This window comes from Salminus brasiliensis, chromosome 3 (assembly GCF_030463535.1).
Source record: "Salminus brasiliensis chromosome 3, fSalBra1.hap2, whole genome shotgun sequence".
Lineage (NCBI taxonomy): Eukaryota > Metazoa > Chordata > Actinopteri > Characiformes > Bryconidae > Salminus > Salminus brasiliensis.
Window position 1 is genome coordinate 44666594 of NC_132880.1, and position 23912 is coordinate 44690505.

Here is a 23912-nt window from a genome sequence, read left to right on the forward strand (position 1 = left end):
TAGACCTGCTGCTTCCTCCAGCCAAAGACAGGAAGGAAGCCACATTGCTGCACATCCTGACCAGACCAGGAAGCTACCGACCATGATAGCCTGCAGTTCCACTGAACTTATTTATACAGGCCTCCGCTGTCCTGTAGTCTTTCTTATCAAATCGGAGCACTACGTTTACGGAGCACTAAGGGGACACAAACAATCCAAACTGTGTGAACTGTGCAGTTGCGTAAATGAGCACCTTTCACACCTGCACCCAGTGATTAACCTGTCATTAAATGGAAAGGTGTTATATGTGAACTTAAGCCAGAGCCGATATGCTGGTGAAGCTGACCTGGCAATTTCCATGTACTTACTACAATTCCAAGGCAATCAGGCGAGCTGATGCAGTGTGACTTTTGGCAAAAGCAGTGCATACCTAACATCCACCATTGTCTTGGTTTGTGACTTTCTACACAGGATACCTGTAGGATCTGCCAAAGACCATGAACTATCACATTTATCATGGGGGTCTTGAACGACACAGCTATCTAAGTCTTGGACTTATCAAAGGGAGATAACCGGCTTGACCCCTGGTGATGCCACAGGTACCCGCGTCCCAGAGCTGGCCATCACTCTCCCTGATGTTAGCCAGTGCAGGCATCTGTTAGCTGATGTAACAGAACAGGTAGTTCATGCTCTCCTCCTAGAGTGTTAAACTGTCGAATGACGTTGCATAGGCTGCAATTCTAAAGATCTTGGCGTCTGGCGTCACGTGATTACAACTGGAAACTACCAAACGTGCACAGCAAGGTACAAAGATAAATAGGAGGGTCATTTTTATAAATGCACTTAAAAATAAGAAATAAATAAAGTTTATTTCTAATTTGTACCCATTTTCTCATACCCATATATATATATATAGATATATTATCCCCCTATCACATGTAATGCCCCAACACTGCTAGAGTGAAGGCACTGAAACATGCCTCCTCAGACACATGGAAAGCCAGCCATCACCTCTTTTTCTAAACTGCCGCTGATCTGAGGAAAGTGCAGTTTACCTGGCTGTGATGCATCAGCCTGCAGAGGCTAGTGCCGGCCAGCGTTGCACTGGAGTGAGCAAAGCCAATTGTGCCCTGGATCCTTTGTTCATAGTAACCGTGCCTTTTTCTGCTGGACCACTTGTGGCTCCATATAGATGCCCTTAAACTGTACAATCCAGTAAAGTCAATGTTAAAGCAGCATTCTTGCTCAAGGGCTGCCCCTACAGTCGGGAAGTGGAATGCACACTTTAAGCTACCCCTAAAGGACACACTTGCATGCATTTCAGGGCTTTTGAAAACTACAGAACTGCCACAGAAAGTTAAAAAATAAAAAAGCATGTGGACTAAAATTATAGGAATTTCCACAAATATGACTTGAGTGACACAGCAACGGTCTTGCGAGTGTTGTCCTGCCCACCTCACAAAAGTTACATAGTGCAGTAGCAGAATGTGGAGCCCGGAGAGGCAACTACAGAGACACTGTTCTCCCATATTACAGCCAGTGGAGCATTAATAGGTTACTTGTGATTTACAGCGTTGCCAGTGGCTACATGAAAATTTGACCATTTACTGATTAAGGGTGCCTACACCCTGGACAACACTGGAAATCTTGTACATGGCTGGAGCAGTGGCGAAGTTTGCACCATTCAAAATCCATAGGGAAACAATATTTGCACCATTAAATTTCCGCCAAGCTGCCGCATGACTAAGTGAACTCTTTATATTCTGCCAATCTGGGATCATACAGAACCGGGAAAGAATACACCGCATCAACCTCCGGCTTGGGCCTCGTTTCTATTGGTTGACATGTATGAAACAGTTTGCACTTTTTAGACACTGGACGGAGCGACTTTTTCTGCATACAGGCATGTTTCTAGTCCAACATAGCTAAAATACACTGGGGGGCTGCATTTCTGACGCTCCGCCAGCCTCTAGTGTGAGGCACCCTAAACCAGCATGGTAAGGTTGGGGTCATTCAGACTTACAGCTCTTCAACAGCTCTTCTTTTACTGAGATCGGATGTCTGTCCACAACAGACTACATCCTTCACTTCTAAATCATGTACCAAAACTTGTCACGATCATCTGGCGTGCTCACCAAGGGCTTGGATCCGGCGCTCTGTAAATATGTGGCTGTTGTTAAAAGCGCTCTATGAATACACTTCTTTCAAACCCTGATTTGACTTGAAAGCTCCCTCATGCAATGCTTTCTCTCACGAACACTAAAGACTTTACAGTAAAAGCAAAAACGACACGTCTGCGTCAGCAAAGCTGTGCTGCTTTTGCACAACAGCAGCACTCACTCGAAAAGGGAACTTGCTGCTTCTCTCGCTACAGAATCACGAACAAGAGCTTTTCTCTCGCAAAACACGTAACAGTGGCATTTCACGGGCAGCGTGGTGGCGCAGCAGGAAGCGTGTGTGTGTGTGTGCTGGGTTTGATCCTTGCTCTGGCCTCTGTCTGTGAGGGGTTCGGTGTGTTGTTTGGTTTTTGGAGGTGCTTGGTTTGGTTTCCTCCCTCCTCCCCAAACCACAGTAGGTGAACAGGCTGTGTTTAATTGCCCCTAAATTTGAGGGGAATGGTTGCGTGTGGTCTAGGTCTAGGTGGCATTCCTGTCTTGTGCTCAGTGATTCCAGGTAGGTTTGGGACCCACCTTGACCCTGACCAGGTAGGAGTCGAGCAGAAGATGGATGGATGGAGGACAGAAGCTCGTTTGTGTTTATAAAAACATCTGATTGATGTGATGTGTAACTGATCATGATTTTTGCCCGCATTCTCCATCCTGCCTTAGGGCAATGGTGGATCAGCAGTTAGAGCTCCGGGCTATTGATGACAGGGTTGTGGGTTTGATGCCTGGGCTCAGCAAAAGCTGCCACTGTTGGGCCCCTGAGCAAGGCCCTTTACCCTCTCTGCTCCCTGGGTGCTGGAGTTGGCTGCCCACCACTCTGGGTGTGTGTGTGTGTGTGTACTCACTGCCACTACCACGGATGGGTCAAATGCGGAGGACACGTTTCACTGTACATAGTGCACCTTTACCTTTACTTTATTTGGCTGTGAGGCTTCACAGAGAACTGGGTCCAAGCCTATTTTAAGCAAGCCAATGGCGACAGTGGCAGGAAAAACCCCCTCAGAGCGAGACGAAGAACCCTTCAGAGGAACCAATCCTCCTCTGAGCAGGACAAACTTGAGTACATTGTCAAAATAAAGTATAAGGACAGTGCTAATGAAGACTGAACATTACTGGCAAAACAGGCTACATTTAGGAAAGGCCTCACTGGAGAATTGTGTGAACCGCCTGAGGAAAAAAGACGACTCAGCACTGGAGATGTTAATGATGATGATCCCCAGTGGTGCATGAGGTCAGAGAGACCCCCACAATTCCACTTGTTGAATTATTGAGGGCCTCTGGGTGAAGCTTTTCACACTGGCACTTACAAAGCCACTCGCAGCCGGATCTCGTCCCTCTCCAGCACCTGCTCGCAGGTCTTTCCCGCGTGCTCCTTCCACACCACATGGCACTTCCGGCAGCTCTCCTGAGGAAGACAACGTACAGGGACTCGTTAGCATTAGCATCATCAACTAAACGTACAGAGCCAGACTATGCAGCTGTGTTGTCGTTCATTCTTTCAAAACACATGCGGCCAGGAAGCAGCCTGGGTTCCCTATATTGTGTCCGAACAGCATTCAGCCAGACCGGTAGTGCTGGTACTATGACTCCTCTGGGATTAAAGCCGGGGAAGGCCATTAGACTATACTGTCTGCTCGGGTCAACACACCACAGGATAAAAGCATGCAGCTGAAATTATGCCCACACCACAGTAAACACACACGCACACACGTCATATCCTAATGCTCCTATACACACACACACATACGCACACATCCTGATGCTCCTACAAACAGCATTCATTAATGGCAGGACGACGTCAACCGGTCATTTTCTGACAAAGGAACAAAGCAGAGGGCCGTCGATAGTTGGCGGCGAGCGTACGGACGCGAGCCCCTGCTGCAGAAAGGAGCAACTTTCCAGCTGCGTTCATCCTTGGGGAGCACGCATCGCCCGTCTGGTTGCCTAGAAACAGCATTTTCATCTGCTCCGTTTTAGTCATGCTTGCCCACAATGCTTTGCCTTTCAGCTGACTGCAAAGGACATCTGTCCCCGGCGCTCACCGAAAACTCCCCATGCGCTGGAGGCGTGTTAAAGCGGCATCCGAACGCCCACACAGTTCACACATTATTTGGAAGGATTCGGAAATCCTGGACACAGCTGCGTTCTTTGTGGTCATACATCTCGCCCTGATCAGTTCAACCATTCAATCATTCATTCGGTCCATCATTATCCCATCAATCCCTCCAACCCTGCACCCATCATTACCCATCTCATCAAAGCCTTCACCTTCTCCAAAGACCCCAACATAAGGGGAAGGTGGGGTTTTTTAGAAAGTCAGAGACTGACCCTTAATTCCCACTTCCCACATTCCCCAGTGCAGCAATAGCTGTTAGCTTTAGCTGTTAGCTTTGCTCCGAGTCCAGAGATAAAGAGCACGCATTGTGTGAGAGCAGCTGCCGTGTAAGCAACCCCCCTCCTCTCTCTAGCCCAGTCGGAGACACACATGCACCCAGCACATGTGGCCGCTGCCCACTGAGGGTCCTTCCAGCCCCTCCGCTAGGAGTTGCTTGGTAACAGCCCCTCTTGGCTAGATGCTGTTAACATAAATATTTAAAGACATCAATAAATTTTAATGCTGGTGGCATATGACAACTTTAGAGCGCCGAGGTGCAGTCAGCAAGCCTCTCGGCACAAACATGAGGGAGCTTGAACTGAACCCTTGCTCAGGAAACTGACCTACAGCCTAGTAACTCATGCGCTTACAAGCCTACACTTAAGAGACTGCGTTTCTTTGGAATAGTAACCGGGTCCTCCTGGATATGGAGGCGTTCTGTCTCCGGGTGTAACACGAGTTTAGAAAAGCTGGCACAATCTGAATCAACAGAAAGTTTTTCGATTTTGAGCTAAAGGGTGTATCTGTGTGTCTTTTTTCCTCCTCTAACTGAGACAATGGCAGTGCAGACAGAGGCTGAAATGGGAGGGGTAGTGTGAAGTTGAGCAGTAGGGTGATGAGGTATCACCCCCTAGTGGAAGTCACATGCACTGCAAGGGAGGGAAAGCAAGCAGAACAAAAAAAAAAAAAAAAGAGAGAAGTGTGTCAAGACATGGAACGAAGCTTCTTAAGGAGGGGGAAAATGGCCTGTACTCGCAATTATTTGCATTTGACCTCGGCTGCCTCTGCAGTTTGGTCATGACTGCATCTCTGTTTGTGCAACAAACTCTGATTACACTTCTGCCCTGACTCATTTCCCTTTAACACGCACGTGTGTCACTACTTAGCAAAACTTTCCATTTATATGTTTCAGCCCTGGACGTCCAGGAGTCCATAAACCTGTCTTTCCTAAACCTCTTGAACCTTAGGCTTATTATTATTATTATTCAGCTATGAATTCAATTCAATTCAATTTGGTAACTGTTTGGTTTAGCATATCTGGTGGCGCCCCACAGGGTTCTATTTTAGGGCACATGAAACTGATGTTCGTCATTACAGTAATGTAGTTGTAATAGTGAGGAACTGTAGGGTATAAGGGGTTAAACAAAAGGCGAATGTCAAAAACAACCTTAATGCAACCATTGCCAAACATTCCCTTCTGACCTCATCAGTGCCGTTGTAAAGGTAAATAGATGCAAATTTGAGATCGATACAGTATCAATCCCTTCATCCTGGTTCTGTTTAATGGTCTAAGCTGATAGGCCAAACGAAGCTATGCTGATGCATATGCAGTCTGACTGAAATTAAAGGTAAAGGTAAAGGTGCATGTATTTGTCACTGTACAGTGAAATGTGTCCTCCGCATTTAACCCATCTGGTAGTGAACACACACTCACACACACACGTGTTAGGGGCAGTGAGTACACACATACACACCCAGAGCGGTGGGCAGGCAACTCCAGCGCCCGGGGAGCAGAGAGGGTAAAGGGCCTTGCTCAAGGGCCCAACAGTGGCAGCTTGAGGAGCCCGGGAATCGAACCCACAACCCTGTTATCGATATCCCGGCGCTCTAACCGCTGGGCCACCAATTATTGATGAAGGCCAATTAAAAACCTGTCCAGGCCAAAATTAATTGGACTACCTGAGACATATCTGGACTTGTGAACGTTTAGATGGCTATAACCACTCACGCTCAGTTTTTAGTGATATGAGACTTTACTGGAACCACACACACACACACACACACACACACACACACACACACACACACACACACACACACACACATTTCTTTTAGCTCAAAAACAAACAAAAAAGAGATCGTAGCACTCGTATAGAGAGTGTACAGTTCATCTAACTAATTTTCCTGTTTATTTTATTCATGAAATTTGTTTCCATGCATTGCATGAGCACTGCTGAGTGCAAATTCCATAACTAAATACACCAATAAGCCATTACAGTACATTACATTAGCACCACCTGCTTAATATTGAGTACATCATACTTGTGCCACCACAACAGATCTGACCATTTGAGACATGGACTGCACAAAACCTCAGAAGACGTCCTGCTGTGGTATCTGGCACCAAGAGGTTAGCAGAAGATCCCTTAAGTCCTGCAAGTTGTGAGGTGGAGCCTCCATAGGTCACATCTATAAGCCATGGGTGACCATGACCCTGACTCATGACCAGTTCAACAACTGTCCTTTCCTGGAGCACTGTGGTAGGTAGGTTCTCACCGGTCTGATGTTTTGGAGATGTTCTGACCCGGTTGTCCAGCCATTACAGTTCTGGTCTTAATTCTTATGCTTCAACACATCATCACCTTCAAGAACTGACTGTTCACTTGCTGCCTAATATTCCCACCCCTTGACGGGAGCCACTGTGGATGAAGATGTTACGGCTGATCTGTGTCCTTTTGGTTTGTCCTTGTGTTTCTTTTTATGATTCTGGTCCAGCGCTGGGCGCAAACTCCTAGAGGTGGTCATTGGTTAGAATAATAATAATAATAATAAAAAGGACAGCTAGATACAGTGACGAGAGAGGCAGTGGTTAGCCATGTTGGTAACATTAGCTAAGGACTTCTAGCCAAAAGGCTCATCGTTTCAACCTTAAAAACACACATTTAGCACTGTCTCACACTCACATAATAAGAAATACGACACTAAATGGATGAAGCATCTACTGCAAAAAATGACCCACACAACAATACTGTACTGGTCATCCACAGCACCAGAACTGTGAAACTATCAAACTTCTGTTCCACAGATTATTAAAGCAGTACTCTAATCCAGATTCTGCAGACGGTCTTTACTCAGGACTAGGGGTTTGCACACTGCAGAGTACAGATGTTTGCAGGAAGTGATTACTACACCAAGGCTCAGCTGACTAGCAGACTGAGAGTTGAGAGTATGCCTGCACCTTCACTTATATAGCGTGACTAAAAATACAGCTCTGACGTCACGCTGACATCACGCCCGTGAAGGAGCACACCTCCATTGTGAATGAATACTTCCTAGACTTATCAGTGCATACCAGCGAAGGGGGTGGAACCAAGACCCTCCGCTTATGCAAGCCTTCCTGCCTGGTGAAGCTCCTCCTCCCAGTGCTTCTGAAGACTCACTGAAGATTTAAAGCCCTGGCTCAGATTTTTTTTATGTTTTTCCAACTTCCAGGCGCCCTTTAGCCCCGTTAGCTTTACCCGTCCGTTTGGCCCTCTCCAAACTCCTAGTGAACCTCTTCTACCGAACCGACTGACTGTTCAGACGTCTGAGTAATGGGAGTGGAAAACTACTGAGCCAGAAGTTTCCAGAGGCATGTTGAGGAATACCACTGGCTGGTTTTAACACCATGAATCACACTAAAAGGTGGCTGGAGGAAGGCAAAAGTGGTTAAGGAGATGCCATTTACCACAGAATGAGAACTCCTAGGGCACAGAAGTGACAGGAACTGGCTCGACCGCACAGGATGTGTGTGTGTGTGTTTGTGCCAATTTAACTTTACAAAGTGAGAAGTTGCATATGCCCTCTGGCCTAGCGTCGCCAGCACTGAGGCAAACCAGAAAAACAGCCTCTAAGAGTAGAAGAAAACGCATTTAACAGCATGTCCTTATCTCGAAGCGCACCAGCTCCTGCTATCGCTTCAGTTCCATGTTCCTGTAGTTAAAGGTCAACGCTCCAGCCCTAGCGTTGCTCAGTGTCCTGCACAATACTGAACATGCTCAGGTATCTGCTGTGTAAGAGAGGAAAACTGCCGGCTTTTGGGCAATGACAGGGTCATGCGGATACCCGGCAGCTGGCCTTGACTGTGCCCTTCTGATCACGCCCTCGTCCACTGCGGCTGGGCCACAATGCAAAACAGCAGGCCAGCCATTGCCTACAGAAAGCTCAGCTACACCCATGTGTAAAGTGTGCCTCTCTCTCTCTCTCTCTCTTTCCAACAGGTTCTTCAAACGCAGTAGTCCACTGCTATTAACCATTAACTGTATGAATTGTGTGAAGTGTCTGAGGTTATTATACAAACACTCAGAGACAGTCCTGCCAGTCTCCTTCCTCTCATCTGTACCGTTTCCCCCCCCAGCTAGCTCACAGAAGGCAGAAGTAGCAGCAGCAGCCGCAGCAGCAGCAGCAGCAGACCTTATAAGGCAGAAGAACACTTTAGCAGCGCGTCTGATTGGGGGGCTGCTGCCTCCGCAGTCAGCTCCGCTTTCTAGAAGATTGCTGGCCTGCATGAGCCTGGGGGAGACAGGACGTACACACAAACCCACACAAATCCACACACATACACATACACATACACGCACAACTGAGCTGCACAGGGTAGGTAAGCTTCATTGTGAAATCAAGGAGTGTTGAAGCAGGGCTGGGCTCATATTGTTCATGAACGGCTAGGGCCGATTAGGCAACATGTCTCAACTAGATCTACCCACCAACTGTCACAGTTACATATAGTTTCCATATAAGGAGCTGCTGTAGCTCATACTGAAGAATATGTGGAAGCAGAGAGAAATGTGAAATAGATACATTACTAAAAAGTAGGGATGCACCGATCCGATATTAGGATCAGATATCGGTCCCGATATTAACACAATTAGCTGGATCGGGTATCGGATAATTAGGCCGATCCATGGGACCGATCCTTTCACTTTACCCTCCACACTCTGATACTGCTCAGCATTCTCTGCCCTCCATAAAAATCCTCTCAGAACTAACTTGCTCTTTTTACTTTCTCAGAGTAAATGGCCACCTAGCCCGACCTGCTGGAAGATTGCCCGCTGAGGTCCCCTCTACCTGCGTCAATCCAGCAGGCCCTCCACCCACCACCACCCATAGCAGACCAGCGGCACACCCTCCTACCACTGCTACCTGTTTAATGACCATGTTAAAACCTAAATGGACTCGTAACTATCTGCCACTATTAATATCACCACTATTAACTATCTGCTGTATCTGGTTTGGTAATTTTTATCATTAATGTTTAAATAGTTCTGACCAGAAGAGGACGGGTCGGGTCCCCCTTGTGAGTCTTGGTTCCTCCCAAAGTTTCTTCCTCCAGCTCTGAGGGAGTTTTTCCTTGCCACTTGCTCACTATGGGTCTTTGATCCTTCATGTCTTACGTTATTTCTTCTTTCTTCTTTGTCTCTGTCTTTTATTAATGACTAATTATGTAAAGCTGCTTTGTGAGGACAACAGTTGTAACAAGCTATACAAATAAATCTGACTTGACATGATTTTAATTGGTTGGTGTGAGACTGCAGTAAATGTGCAAAGAAAAAAAAAGGACAAATGGCAATTTATTACATTTATATCTGTGTTAATTTGTTCTATTATATAAAGTAATGTTTAAGTCAATCCTGATGCCATAAGTCTCTCCCACATGGTGAGGTATACGGTTTAGTAATTCAGCAATGATCTTAGGCTGGTATCAGGTATCGACCGATATGCAAAGTTTACGTATCGGTATTGGAACTGAAAAAGCAGGATCGGTGCATCCCTACTAAAAGTACACCAAAAAGATGTCACGCTAACCACTGGAGCCTCCAGGGCAGGACGCTGAGCCCTTTGCGGTCCATCAAATTTGCTGATGGCATGACTTGTTGAGTTGTGGGGCTCTTAATCAGCAATAAGACCACCTACCTAGTGGAGATCTGGTGCAAGGACAACAATCTGCTCTCAAAGTGAGCAAGACAAATAAGATGATCATGGACTTGACAGGGACACAAACACCTTACAGCCCTCTGGAATGACCGTGGACAGTGCACAGTATCATGTTCCTGGGAGTGGACATCACTGACGACCTCTCCTGCTCCTTCAACACCTCCTCCTTAGTAAAGAAGTCTCATTAAAGTCTCTACTTCTTCTTCAGAAGACTCGGAGGGCATTCTGACCTCCAGTGACCTTCAGTGTCTGGTTTATAAGCTGCTCCATCTCAGACAGGGCGGTCAACTTGGGACTGCCCAAGTTTTCCTACCATCAAAAGGTATCTACACCCAGCACAGCAGTGTAGAACCAAAAACGCCTGTGGTGAGGAGGAAGGACAAAGCTGACTGCCTGAAAACCACAGTAGTTAACTCTAACTTCACTGCAGGCCACTGTAAAGGAAAGTTTGCAGGCCAGGTTAGGGACCTGAAAGAGAAGCCGCACCGCTGTGCTCAATCCCCGCTTATAGAAATGGCCTTCTCTGAAATGTGCATACTTCTGCAGGGGAAAAAAACTGGGTCAAATATGAACTGTACTACATTTCAAATCTGAAGGATCTGGGTCTGGCCAATCAGGGGCCTGGAGCAGCTGAAAGAGGCGGGGTATCTCAGGCACCGAGGCGGAGAAAGTGTGTCAGTTATATAACTTTTTTTTTTCCCCCATCTGCCAGCAGCAGGGGGGGGTGGAGGCCATGGCCGGGTTGGGGGGGGGGGGGGGGGGGGGGGGGTTGGGCTGAAGAGGGCAGGGCTTGAGTTCAGCCCCAAAACAACGCCTCCTGTGTTTGAGGAAAGGGGAAAGAGGAAGGGGAGAGCTTGGGGGTACACTTCCCCACAGATAAACAAGCCATCTGGGGAAAAAGAGGAGGAGGGGGGAAAGCCTCTGTAGCTCGTTGAGGCAGGGCCCTCGCTGCAAGGGGTGTTGGTTGGGATTCCAGAGGTTTGTACGTTGGAGCGTCAGGTTCTCAACCTGAGTGCACAGGGCAGCCGCAAACGTCTCTCAACACATCCTGAAAGGGTTTTTTTTTTTGCTTGCGGCTCAGTGACTTGATGTGTGTCGCAACTTGCAAGTGGTATGCTACTAGAAGTAGCTTCTGAGCTTCAGGAAGGCGAAGAGTGTAACCTTGCATCTTTGTGTAGAGCCAAAGACTAGGGTCTAGATACAGAGGCACTTTGGAAATGAAGTGTGGATGCCAAACATGTCCATATGTCTGAGAGTCTGAGAAGCTGTGATGATAGCACAGACGAATTTCCTCAAGATCCTCTGTGGTTCACAGCTGTAGATGCGCTAGAATAATTGCTAAGGGAAGCAATTGCTCCTCTACCTTCTTCCAAATTAGGCTTTGGTTGGTAGAACTGTAAAAATATTGACGATATCTCAAACCGAGGACGTGTCTGAAGCGTCAAATTTCCATTCTGTGCCTATCTAGTACATGGCCAAATAAGCTCATTCCCCCATGTGCGTTTAAGAAAGCCCCAGGTTGGGGGCGCTGTATGTGCTCGCTCATTGGGGAGGTCACGCTTTCTCCGGAAACACTCCCAAGACCATTCACTCCAAGTTCTGCTCTCAGATACAAGTTTTTTTGTCTAAAACCTGTGAGATTTGAGCCTCAGCTAGCTGGAACACCCTCTGCCCAGTGGTGTTTAGCCTGCTAGCCAGCTAGCTAGCTAACATGTCTAAGCCTACGAACCCAAGAACCCCTCAGCAGAACCGCAGAACCATTTTGCCTTTAGTCAACACTTGCGTTCGTGCTCAGCAGTTAGTCAACAGCAGCTGCACTGGGCTGTCTCAAAACTCGGTGAAGCTGTAGCCAAGCTAGCAAAGGCTAGCCTAGCGGGTGGGCTACAGATCCGGAACACGGATCTGAAACTATTCAGCAGCAGTCGCTCAATCAGAGTTATTCTTGTCTAAATACTCAGAAGTGGGCTTTCTGTCAGCCAGACTTGAAGTACTGTAGTTTTGTGGAGAGCAGATCGTCATCCTGCTAACTAAGCTAATGCTAACCAGCGTCTCTCTTCTGATCACCCCTGATTGGTCATCAGTGCTTCTTTAGCGCTGGAGCTTGGCGGTAAATGTAGATAAGTCAAGGAACCTTAATCCTTAGTATTAATTTCCGCTGATCTTAATGATCACAGAATGATCGCTTTTGGAACAATGCCATAGAGGAATCACTTTTGGTTAAAAGAATGTGAAGACCCTTCACTTGATGGAAAGGGTCCTCAGGCTCACATATCTCTGTTAGAAACCTTGGGCCACTCTCCTTGTTATGGTTCTCCTTGGCACTCCCTGTGTGTCCAGCGCTGTGTGCCAGACTAGAGCTGGGCGATATGGAAAAAAATATATATCACAATATTTAAATGATAAGACATTTTTTACGATATACGATATTTATCGCAATATTTTGTCACGTAGACTGAATACTAAATAAAATCGAAAAATTGCAGTCCAAATAATCTCCCATACTGAGTACCGTGATTTTTACTCCAAATGTGATGCACTCAAATTAAATAAGACTGATCACTCTCTTTGTAATGAAACGTGCAGTTAATCAGCGCTCTTTAAGAATTGCTGATATCCACGATATACTTATAATAGTGCAGATTGTGTCCCACGATAACGAAATTTAGCACGCTACGATAAAATATTGCACTTAAGCTCTACTTAAAAGCCAATTACGCAGTTCTTACACAGACTTTTCTCAAAAACAAATGACAGACGATTCTTACTGAGATAGTGGTGAGCGAGGCCCATGGTTCCTTCTCTGATCTATGGCATCCATCAGTGCACAGATGCCCAAAAGTCTATTAGAGATGGCTTAAATCAACAAGACTTGAGGCAAGTGCATGAAGGTATAGTCCTGCAGTTTGCTCAAGCACAGTAAACAGGCCTTGGCTGATCAGCTATATTTGGGGTAAGGGGAATTTGTGTACACTTGCTTTTTCGTTGAACTGCTGCCATAACGCTGACACCATCACAACAGCAGGAAAACAGGGCAGGGAAGAGGAAGAGAAAGTGGAGTCACGTGACGGATCTCACGCCACCCTGCCATTCTCCATTTCCCCTCGCCCTGTCCTGCGACACGCACAGGAGGAGGAAACGGGCAACAGCAGCAGCAGCAAAATGGAGGCCTGGGGCTGATGGCACTAAATCTATTGAGAGAGTTGAGCGGGCAGCCAGGGACCAAGCTTTTTGGAGGGCGGGTCTATTTGGGGTGTTTTCCCGCGCACGCTTCCTTGCTCTCTCCTCTGGCTGCGATGTTCTGCAGGAGGAGCCGGGCTAAGCGGGTCGTGGGGGGGGGCGGCCGGGGGGGAAGGAGGCGTGTAATCAGCAGCAGCTGTGGAGCTGGGCGAGGCACCGTCAGACCCAGCAAAGAGCAACACTGCCATCCAGTGGACAAATGCTTGTGCTGTAAAAACGACAAGTTTGCTCCAATCCATGCTGTACAATCAGTTGCTCTACCTGATTTGTCAATGGTTAAGTGTATTTGAGAAATGATTCCCAGGTAGCGTGAGCTTTACTATATGGACAAAAGTATTGGGACACCCGCTCGTTCACTGGGTGTTCTGAAATCAAGGCTATTAAAAATAAATGATCCTTTTTCTTGTCATGAAAAAAAGTCTTTCTACTAGATTCTGGACGAGCATCGCTGTGAGGATATGATTGAATTCAGCACTATCATTCCAGAGAACACAGTTCTTTCACTGCTCCACAGCTCACTTCTGCATGCTAATTAAAGAGAAGGAGGGCCTGTGTCGGGACACATCCTATCCCCTCTGACGTCATCTTACAGAAGGACCATTCAGGACCAAAGACGTTAGCCAGCTGATGTAGCTAGCCAGCAGAGCTGGTCCACTCCTTCGACTGCATTAGCAATCAGGCTACTAGTAAGCCAGTCGAGCTGACCCCCTCCCCCCCCTTCAACTGTATTAGCTGCTGATCTTGTACAAGGTTAGCTCGATAGCGGATAGCAACGCATGATAACTAGCTTTACCTGTTGGGATCGGCTTTATATGCCAGCATAGCTACAACAATATAATATGTGCTTCACATTTAATAAATAAAATTAAACAGTGACGCTTTATCCAGATAAAAACGTCTCAGTAATGATGAGTAAATATCGTTCCATAAATTCTTATCTGGTATATAAGTATAACAGCCACATGAAGATGGGCAATTAATCACATGCACGTTTTTAACCAATGAAACAGTCAGGGGGTAGGATGTGTCATGACACCGGATTCCTTACACCCTTACACCCTGTGCAAGGGTCGTGGGCGTGGTGGTCGCGAAATAAGGTGTGTTCAGGTCAATTTCTGGCGTATAGCTGTCTCTGCAACAGAAAACACAGGAGCTCCACTGACTGAAAACAACCCAGGCAGACGTCAACAGTCAGACAATCGTTGCCTACTTTGGCAGTGAATTGTCAACACGGGCACGTGCAGCAAACCCACCGCGCGTGGCATTTACATTTACATCAACAATAAACAGAAACAAAATAAAATGGCATTAATCTAGAGGTGAGGCGCTCCACCGCTTCAGCAAACCTTCCCAGAACGAGCGTGACGCACTATTAATATAGCAATCCGCCAAAGTCAGACCGCCCCTGGCTCTTAAAGGAAATGGCGAGTGACAAGCTGATTGGTTTATTGCACATTATGCCCAAAACATACCCATGAATAATTAAGAGACACTTAGTACATGCCTTTGACACATTTTGAGCCTTGCAAGGAATACTTTTCCCATCGTTACCATAGCAAAGACACACAGATGCACCTTAAATCAAGCTGCACGGTTGACGACTCGCTGAAATAGGGCCCCAGATGTCCATATGTGTAAACATGCTCAAAAATGGGACATATGCTACTCCTGCTACTTTACCATGCACTTTTGAACCTTCAAAGAGAGCTGCAGTTTCCAATATGTTGCATCACACACACACACACACACACACACACACACACACACACACACACACACACACACACACACCATGCGAATTACTTCCCTTCTCTCTCACCCATTCTACTGAGCAGTCCATCCCAGAATGCCCTTCTCCTCACACTCTCCCTCACACACACACTAAGCTCAGTCTATCCCTCATTTATTCAATTAGAGACGACCTCTGGCACCCCTGAGCCTGCAGATCTTATTTAAGTCTGGACAGTGTGTGGGTGGAGTCAGCCTGCCCTCACACTCTCACACACTGCTCTTCTGCTGCCACTCAGTCATGCTAGGCCAGGGAGTGAACGCTGATTGCTGTGGACAGCACTGCAGGCACACAGCACTGGACACACAGGGAGTGCCAAGGAGAACCATATCTACAAAAGTGGAGGGCATTAGCTCTCAGATGTGGCGTTCAGACGCAGCACATCAAAAAAAGGCAGTGTTCAAATGTTTGTGGACACCCCTTTTAATGAATGCATTTAGCTACTTTTAGTTGCTGACACAGATGTGCAAATGCACACACACACAGCTCGTCTAGTCCCTGTGGAGAAGAACTGCCGACAGATTAGGACTCAGAAGCAGATGAACAAGAACCTATTGGCAGCATGCTGCCTAGTGCCAGGCCTGGGCTAGAGGAGGGGTGTTCTCCGGAATGATGGTTGGTGCTCCATCCAGTGAGATGAGATAGGAAGTTAGGGATGATGAGTTGGGGTGGTGATCTTATTAACACTCTTGTCGCTGAATGCAATCAAATCCTCACAGCAATGCTTCTCCAAAATCTAGTAGAGAGTCTTCTTTCCTGGACAGTAGAGCTTCTTCCCCCAAGCCATCAGACTCCTCAACACAACTCAACTTCCAAACTGATATCTTTCTGGTACATGTACACTCTCCCTCTCTCTCTCTCTTTCCAACCATTTTACCCCAGATAAAATGGGAAGCATTTTTGCACAAAGCATTTGCACTAATAACTTTACTACCTCACTGGACTCTATTTATTACACACTGCACAATTTGCACACTACCGCCAATTATTTATTATCCTCTGTCTGTACTGTGTTGTCTGTCCGCACTTGTTTGTTTGTGTTGCACTTGTGTTCTGTATGCACTGTGTCTATGTTGCACCATGGTCCTGGGGGAACGTTGTTTCGTTTCACTGTGTACTCTGTATGTAGTTGAAATGACAATAAAACCCACTTGACTTGACTTGACTTGACTTGACTTGACTTGACTTGACTTGACTTGACTTGACTTGACTTGAGACATTTACTTTGGGAATATGGGATGTTAATACCCATCAATCTTTGCTATATATATATATATATATATATGCACACACACACAATACTGGTATGACATTTGAACAGCACTAGCAGTTTGTTGCAGTTAGCAAGTCTAGTGGCATCAGCGACATTCTCCAGATGGTACGTTCACTCTCTACACTCAGTCAGACGGGTGGTTAATAAAGCGAGGGCACACAGAAAGGCTCTGTGGTGAGTGTCCGTCCTTGAGTGAGTTTCAAGGGCTGTCACACTGACACAGACTCAATCACGCCACAGTGGAATTCCCCTAATCACAGGCTTTTTTTATCCTCTCCTCCACCAGCATGACACATCACACAGCCACCGGGAGTCCCGCTCTCTCCAGATGAATATTTCATATCACACACACACACATACACACACATACACACACATACACACACATACACACACATACACACACATACGCACACATACGCACGCAACGACTGCTTCTTAAGGGCCACAACACAAACTCTGAGCAGTCGTGATGCATGACACACTACACAAGCACTTCAAACCGCCCAGAGAGCTCCCAACCCACCCCCCAAAAAAAGATAGAGAGGGGACTTTGCATAAAGAAACCCACTCTTACAGTAAATGACTCCCACTGAGTCAAACAGCTCAGGGTTATCTCTGACCTTGTTTTTATTCACGCTATGAGGACTGCGAGTTACTGCAAAAAAGGATATCCTAACAAGTGAAATCCTCCTTAAACCCTTCAATACAGTCTTAACAGAGTTTTTTCTCATTTTCTCATTACTGTTAGAACATTATAACATTATTCAACATTCTTTTTACCTTACATTATATGTCCAAATGTTTGTGGACACCCCTTCTTATGGACACATGGTCAGCTACTTTTAGATTAGGACTCTATGGAGCAGATAAAGATCATGAACCTATTGGCACCATGCTGCCTAATGCCAGGTGTGGGATAGAGGGGTATAAAGCCCCCCAGCATTGAGCTGTGGAGCAGTAGAAGGACTGTGTTCTCTGGAATGATGGATGGTGCTCCGTCCGATACTTTTGATGAGTTGGGGAATTGGGGATGAGGTGAGGTGGGGTGGTGATCATCATCCAATATCCTGCCTTCACTAATGTTCTCTAAAAAATCTCATAGCAGTGCTCCAGAATCTAGTAGAAGCCTTATTATCTGCATAGTAGAGACGGTTACTCCAACAAAAGCAGGATAAACTCTTTGTAATATCCTTGAGCAGGTGTCCCAATACTTTTCGTACTGGGTACTGTACATGTATTATTACTACTTGTATCTACTGAAAGTGTCTTATTCCAAATAGTGGTGACAAACCCTATTTACATGCATTAATATTTTAAAATAAATTGTGAAGATAAATCTCATTAAACAAGTAAAATAGGTTGACCTTAATTATCACTGAGTATTACTATATATCCCATCATCCAATGCCTATATGTAAATATGTAATATAAAGATTTCACAGATTATATATTAAACCTGTACATTTTAAACAGTGCAATAACGTAAAGTAAATAAGTAAATATGTAGCTATATATTCTGTATTTCTTATTTTGTATATACTGTTTTTACCACTGTGGGAGAGGTTTTCTCTCATATTTGCACATGGGTTAACATGTTGTAATGAAAAACTTGATTTGACAGTAAAAAAAATGATAAAATAAGAATAAATTTAAGTGGATTTCCCATGCCAAGATATAGTTTTTTGCAGTGTACTGTGGTTATTCTGTCTCTTCAGTGTGAATAGGCAAAGATCTCAAAGTAGCAAAGCCTGAAGAGGGAGGTTTACAGAGCAAAGACAAATAAAAACGGCAAGGGGTTGGGAGAAAAAGAAGGGCAGAGCCCCCCCTTAAAGAATTCTTCTCTCCTGCTAATGCAGCGTCCTTGACACAGTCCGTCTAGTAGCTCAAACACTGGGGAAAGAGACGTCTCCCTTTTTACTGGCACTGCCTGGCACATTCCTGAGAACCTCCCCCTTGCACATAACATAGATAGAACAGCTAACACACCACACACACACACACACAGAATGATGAAACCACCCCCTTACAATTCATCAAATTGCTGTCAGCTCCTAAGAGATTGCACAACACATGCGAAACAGGAATGTTTAAACAATAGCTCCTTGTTCCGATTACACAACCACAGGCGATCCAAGCTGCCGCTTTTGGTTCCATTTCTTTATCTATGGACTGGTTGAGATGTTTTGATTTATTGGGGTATTGATCCGTTTGATTCTGCTGGACCGTTCAACCCCGGCTTAGCTGCCTTTAAGGCCTCGAGTGCTGCAAGCCTATGGCAGCCATGATGAATGTCTGTTTCTTTGTTCCTGGCCTGACCTAGGTCATTCGAGCAGAGGATGCCCTGCCAGTGCAGAAACCCCATTAGTCTGGTGTCCACCTGCACTATTCATCATGTGGGTGCAGACCTGAGGTGCATTAGCTGCTGGCCCCAGCGTGACTGATTCTACAGGCCCACAGCACCACCTAGTGACCACTGAGGTGCTCTGCGACAGGCAGTGGCAATGACTTCAACGTCAACAAGAGGTCTCAAGAGTATTTCATTCAATCGTGAGCTAAAAATAAAACAACCCCACACTAACCTTTCTGCAGCGAGGATTGGGGCAGCTGAACAGTGAAATCTCCTTGTCCAGCAGAGCAGGGAAGTTACAAAACGGACACCTAGGAAAAAGAAAAAAAAAAAAAAAAAAAAAAACAACATCATCAAACTGTTATACTCATAATCCCCAAACCACTCACCATAGGTATTAAAGCAGCCTGGTAAAATGACATACCTGACCAGCTCATCTGCGCAAGTGGCAGCCACGGCCTCCTCTGCCTGCCGTTCGTAGTATTTAAACAGGATGTTCTCTGGTAAAACTTTCTCCAGCTCACTGGTGGGGAAGGAACAGCTACAGTTCCCATCCATGCAGCTCAGCTGCGACTGCAGGACAGCAATGCTTATATTAGTATTAGCAAATAAATGATGGTCAAGTTAATTGACAGTTAGGCAACAGGACTGTACATATGTCCCAAGGGCTCAACAGTGGCACCCTAGAGGACCCAGGTATCGCACCCACAACTCTGTGATCAGTAAGCCAGAGCTTTACCCGCTGCTTCTGAATGACATGAGAACAGTACAGTGGGCTTCATGCCAGAAAACACCACTGTTAGATATACAGACACCCTTTCCTCAAGCAGATAAACAGTCTAATCGGTCACTTTACTTAGAAAGATCATTTGTTAAAGACACTGTTTATCTCTGGCAGTTGTTTGACTGACTTCCAGGCTGCTAGAAAAGGTTTATGTAGATGTAGAACATGATTGACTTATTTAGTTTAATAACGTCTGTATTCTGCATGATTTTTTATAATTGATTATTTTTTTTATTAAATATTTTTTCTGATGTTTTTGTTTGCTTATTGTAACTGACAGTACTTTGTTTAATTAATTCTTTTGTTTGATGTCAATTGTGTTTTGATTAATAATTTTACTTAATAAATCAGTAAAAATTCCTGTTTTGTTTAATAATGAGCATTTTATTTTTACTATTACTGTAATTGACTGCTTTGATTGAATAATTATTTAGTTTAATAAGTGTGTGTTTAATTAGCTGTATTTGACTATTTTGTCTGATTATTATTTTGCTTGATAACTAATATATTTTGTTTTATTAATTATAATTGACTATGTTGAGAGACAGATTATTTGGTTTGATTAAATGGATTTTACTGTATTTTGTTTGATTGATATTTTTGCTTGACTATGTTGACGGATTCATTCTTTTGTTTGATATTAACCGTGTTTTGATTAATCATTTTAGTGGATTAAATATAATAGACTCTTTTGTTTGATAATGACTGTTTTGTTTGATGAACTGTACTTCACTATTTTGTTGTTAATATTTTTAGCATTTCGCTTGATTAACTGTTTTTGACTGTATATTGATAGATTAATTACTCTGTTTGATTAACTGTAATTGGCCAGTGGTGGCTCAACAGTCAATAGAGCACTTGTCTATTGTTGACAGGGTTTTGGGTTCGATAGCCGGGCTTGGCAAGCTGCTACGGTTGGCTTTTGAACAAGATGCTTAACCCTTTCTGCTCCCCAGCCACCATCTGGTTGTCTTGTCTTGTATATTGTTTGATATAGTTTGATTATAACTTATATGCTTGATTAACTGCAGAATTCTCTTTTTTATGTGTTTATTGTGTTTTTTTTCCTCCCATTGTCAAATAACCTTTTAACAGCGCTAAGCTAAACAGCCTAACTTTCCGTGTCACTCATGACTAGCAGAGCCAGTAAGTGTGAAGCAGGCATTGGTCCCAATAGTCCTGTTTGAACAGCACATTTAAAGGTGATGTACTTTGAGAAGTTCCAGTAAGCTAACAGTTATCAGACACTACGCTTGCTAAACTTCAGCGGTAGATGTGGCCTAGTCGGTCACAACGAACACTGCCTTCCCCGTGGCAGACTAGGGTTAGAATACCCAGCTGGGAAAGCACACCCCACCGCACCACACCAATAATAGTCCTCGGTCAAGACGCCTAACTCTCCATACCACCTATACTTGTGTCATATGATTGAAATGCAAGTAACTCTGGACAAGAGCGTCAGCCATAAACCGTAAATGGAAATGGAAACTTACACAGCAGATGGCTGACATACAGCCACAGCCCACAATTTAAAAGAACTGCAAAGCAGGTTTGAAAGTGAAAGGTTTTTGGGTAGAGATGTGGAAAACACCCTCGCCACAAGAACAAACACAAAGGGCATTCTGAAGAAACCAAAACAATTGGCATTTCACTTCCCCTTTGGCGACATCACACCGCATGGTGATCTGTTAGTTTCAACCTAGTTCCATTTGTCAAATTATGGCAACTATGCTGCATTTGCCACACCCCATTACGAACCCTCACTGATACTTGTATTAACAGTTGGCTGTGAAGCTACCAGGGCCCAATAAGACCTCAATAAAAGCATTAGCTGAGATATGCCCCCCAAACCCCAACTCTGTCAATGGCTTACCCGTCCTGAACCGAACACGGCCTCCTGAGCGTATTTCACCAGGCACTCCTTACAGAAGAGATGGCCGTCAGTGCACTGAGTCATCTCCTCGAAGGCAAACTCCCCACAGCAGCAGCCACACTCTATCAGCTGGCCATCCTGAAAGGAAAGGGCAGGAGTCAAGCCAGAGGATCTTCAATGATGTCAAGCCATTACAGGAACACTTCATCAGAACGTGCTAATGTTGGAAATGAGGACTGAGACAGCTGGATTCAACAGATCCACATCTCAGCTTTAGGTTTCGCTTCCATTAAATCACCGAACAACAGAACTTCACAAATGTGTGTTGTGTAACAAGAAATGTATAAATGTGGTCATTCAGAAGCATTTATTTGTGTTTATCTGGACAACTTAAAGTCCACTTTTACTCAACTGGTCAACGCAGAGTCTACACTGTAGCCTGCGCAAGTGGCCTACGCGGCTGTGAGCATTCATATTGTCTATAGATGCGTCTTCATCGCTCTGCAGCCAAAACACTAGTCTGGCAAGGTGGTGGTGGGGTCTTAATGTCACTGTATTGACTCTCTTGGCATATTACAAACGACGCACCAAGAGCCCTTCGAGCCCTTCGAGTACTTGGGTGATTAGCAGAGTGGTCTCCTTATTGACTTGTGTTTAGTAGTGTCTTGACTTAAAGGTATCTTTGAATGATTAGTCTATTTAAACTAGCTGAGGTTTTTCTTGTGTAAATAGCAAAGCACTTTTGTAAGTCGCTCTGGATAAGAGCATCTGCTAAATGCCTTAAATGTAAATGTGAGGTAAATTGGATGGTTTGGTTGATCTCACATCAGAGTTCGCACAATCCGTAATCCATGATCCATGTTCGTCTGAACTGAATTAAAAAATGGAAGCGAAGGTGGAAATACGACGCTACCAAGCGGACCAGTCACAGTTCTTGCGGTCTGTGGTCTGCTTCACTCTGGTACATTTCTGCCAAGGTGCAAGACAGGCTATGCGTAGTTGCGTACCCTGCGCTGAACCCTATGACATCGATTTAATGCGGAAGCATAAACTGGCCTTCGGATCTGAAAGGTAAGGCTAATCTAATCAACTTCAGCAGCCGTGGAGACTTGATTGAGGTTCTGTTGGTAAACAAACCACCCACTGCAAAACAGGATAGCAAGTGAAATCCTCTTAAATCTAGTCTAAAAATCTGATATTTCTCACGTTGTTGTAAGAACAGTATTTCGTAAGGATATTATATAGGCTGTATTTCTTGACCATAGCTGAATCATCAGGAATTTTCTTGAATTAAGCAAACAAGACGCTTTTAATAGGCACAATCATTTACAGCAAGTACGAAGTGGGGGGGGGATTAATGATTGGAAACAGGAGTGGGGAAAAATCTGATTCTTAGATGCCGGACGATCCTACATTGATTCACAAATGTCATAAATGCTAATGGGTAAAATTCGGTAGGGCAAAAGTGCAGAACTGGACAGTCTGTGGATTGTGCATAAGCACATAAGCAATCTGACCGGCATTTAGAGCTGGCGTATGGAAGCACTTTGCCTCTGGTTGGTAGCAATTAAAACCAGGCATTTTTTGAGAGCTTCCGTCGAACTCGGAAAGCGAAGCTAAAGTGAGTCACAAACTCTACCACAACTTTTACTGTCGAGGGTTTGTGTCCGTGTTCAGCCGTTGCAGGGGAATGCAGAGGAATGGCAGATCACCTAGAAAGATTAAGTCCTAGTTACTGATAACGCTCCAACATGGTTGTTGCTGCTGAACTGGGTCAACTACTTTTGAAGGTTCTTCAGTGTGAAACTGTAGAGGGACCTCTTAAGGTGCTTTGAGGGTGCTTTAACAACCCTATGGCTCCAAAATGGAAATTTTACAGGAGAAGGAAAAACCCTTCTTAACTTTCAATGGAAGTCAATGGAAAAAGATTTCATTCCAAATAAGTAATCTTGGAGCATTTCTATTGGTTAATTCATCATAAAACATAGAACAACTGCCACATTATGTCAAAAAGTGAAAAACTGCAAACACTGAGATACACGTTTCTTGATGTGGTTGGTGTGGCGCAACAAATAACCCCACTACCTGCCAGTGAGTTACCACACCATGTGGGAGACTGGTGTTCGATTCCTGGTCTGGGTGACTATGACGTGCTACACCAATAAGAGTCCTGGGTAAGACTCCTAACACTACATTGACCCTCCTCTGTAATACCAGTTACCTTGTAAGTCGCTCTGGATAAAAGTCAGAATGCCAGAAATGTAAATGTAATGTAAATGTTTCTGCATAAGAGCAAAGACCTACATCTCAAAGCACCTTAAGAGGTCCCTCCACAGTTTCACACTGAAGAACCTTCAAAAGTTCCTCAAATATCTTCCACTTTTAATAGTGCAC

At 45.0% G+C, this 23912-nt stretch overlaps 1 protein-coding gene across 1 annotated transcript in view; it reads right to left on the reverse strand.

The window, feature by feature from the left end:
- rnf216 (ring finger protein 216) overlaps nt 1-23912 on the reverse strand; it is a 38722-nt gene that overhangs the window by 6350 nt on the left and 8460 nt on the right. The window contains exons 11-14 of the mRNA XM_072676345.1: nt 21519-21656; nt 19286-19434; nt 19094-19172; nt 3452-3549 (exon numbers count right to left, since the gene is read on the reverse strand). Coding sequence (XP_072532446.1) covers nt 3452-3549; nt 19094-19172; nt 19286-19434; nt 21519-21656 — 464 coding nt within the window. The remainder of the gene's footprint in view (nt 1-3451; nt 3550-19093; nt 19173-19285; nt 19435-21518; nt 21657-23912) is intronic.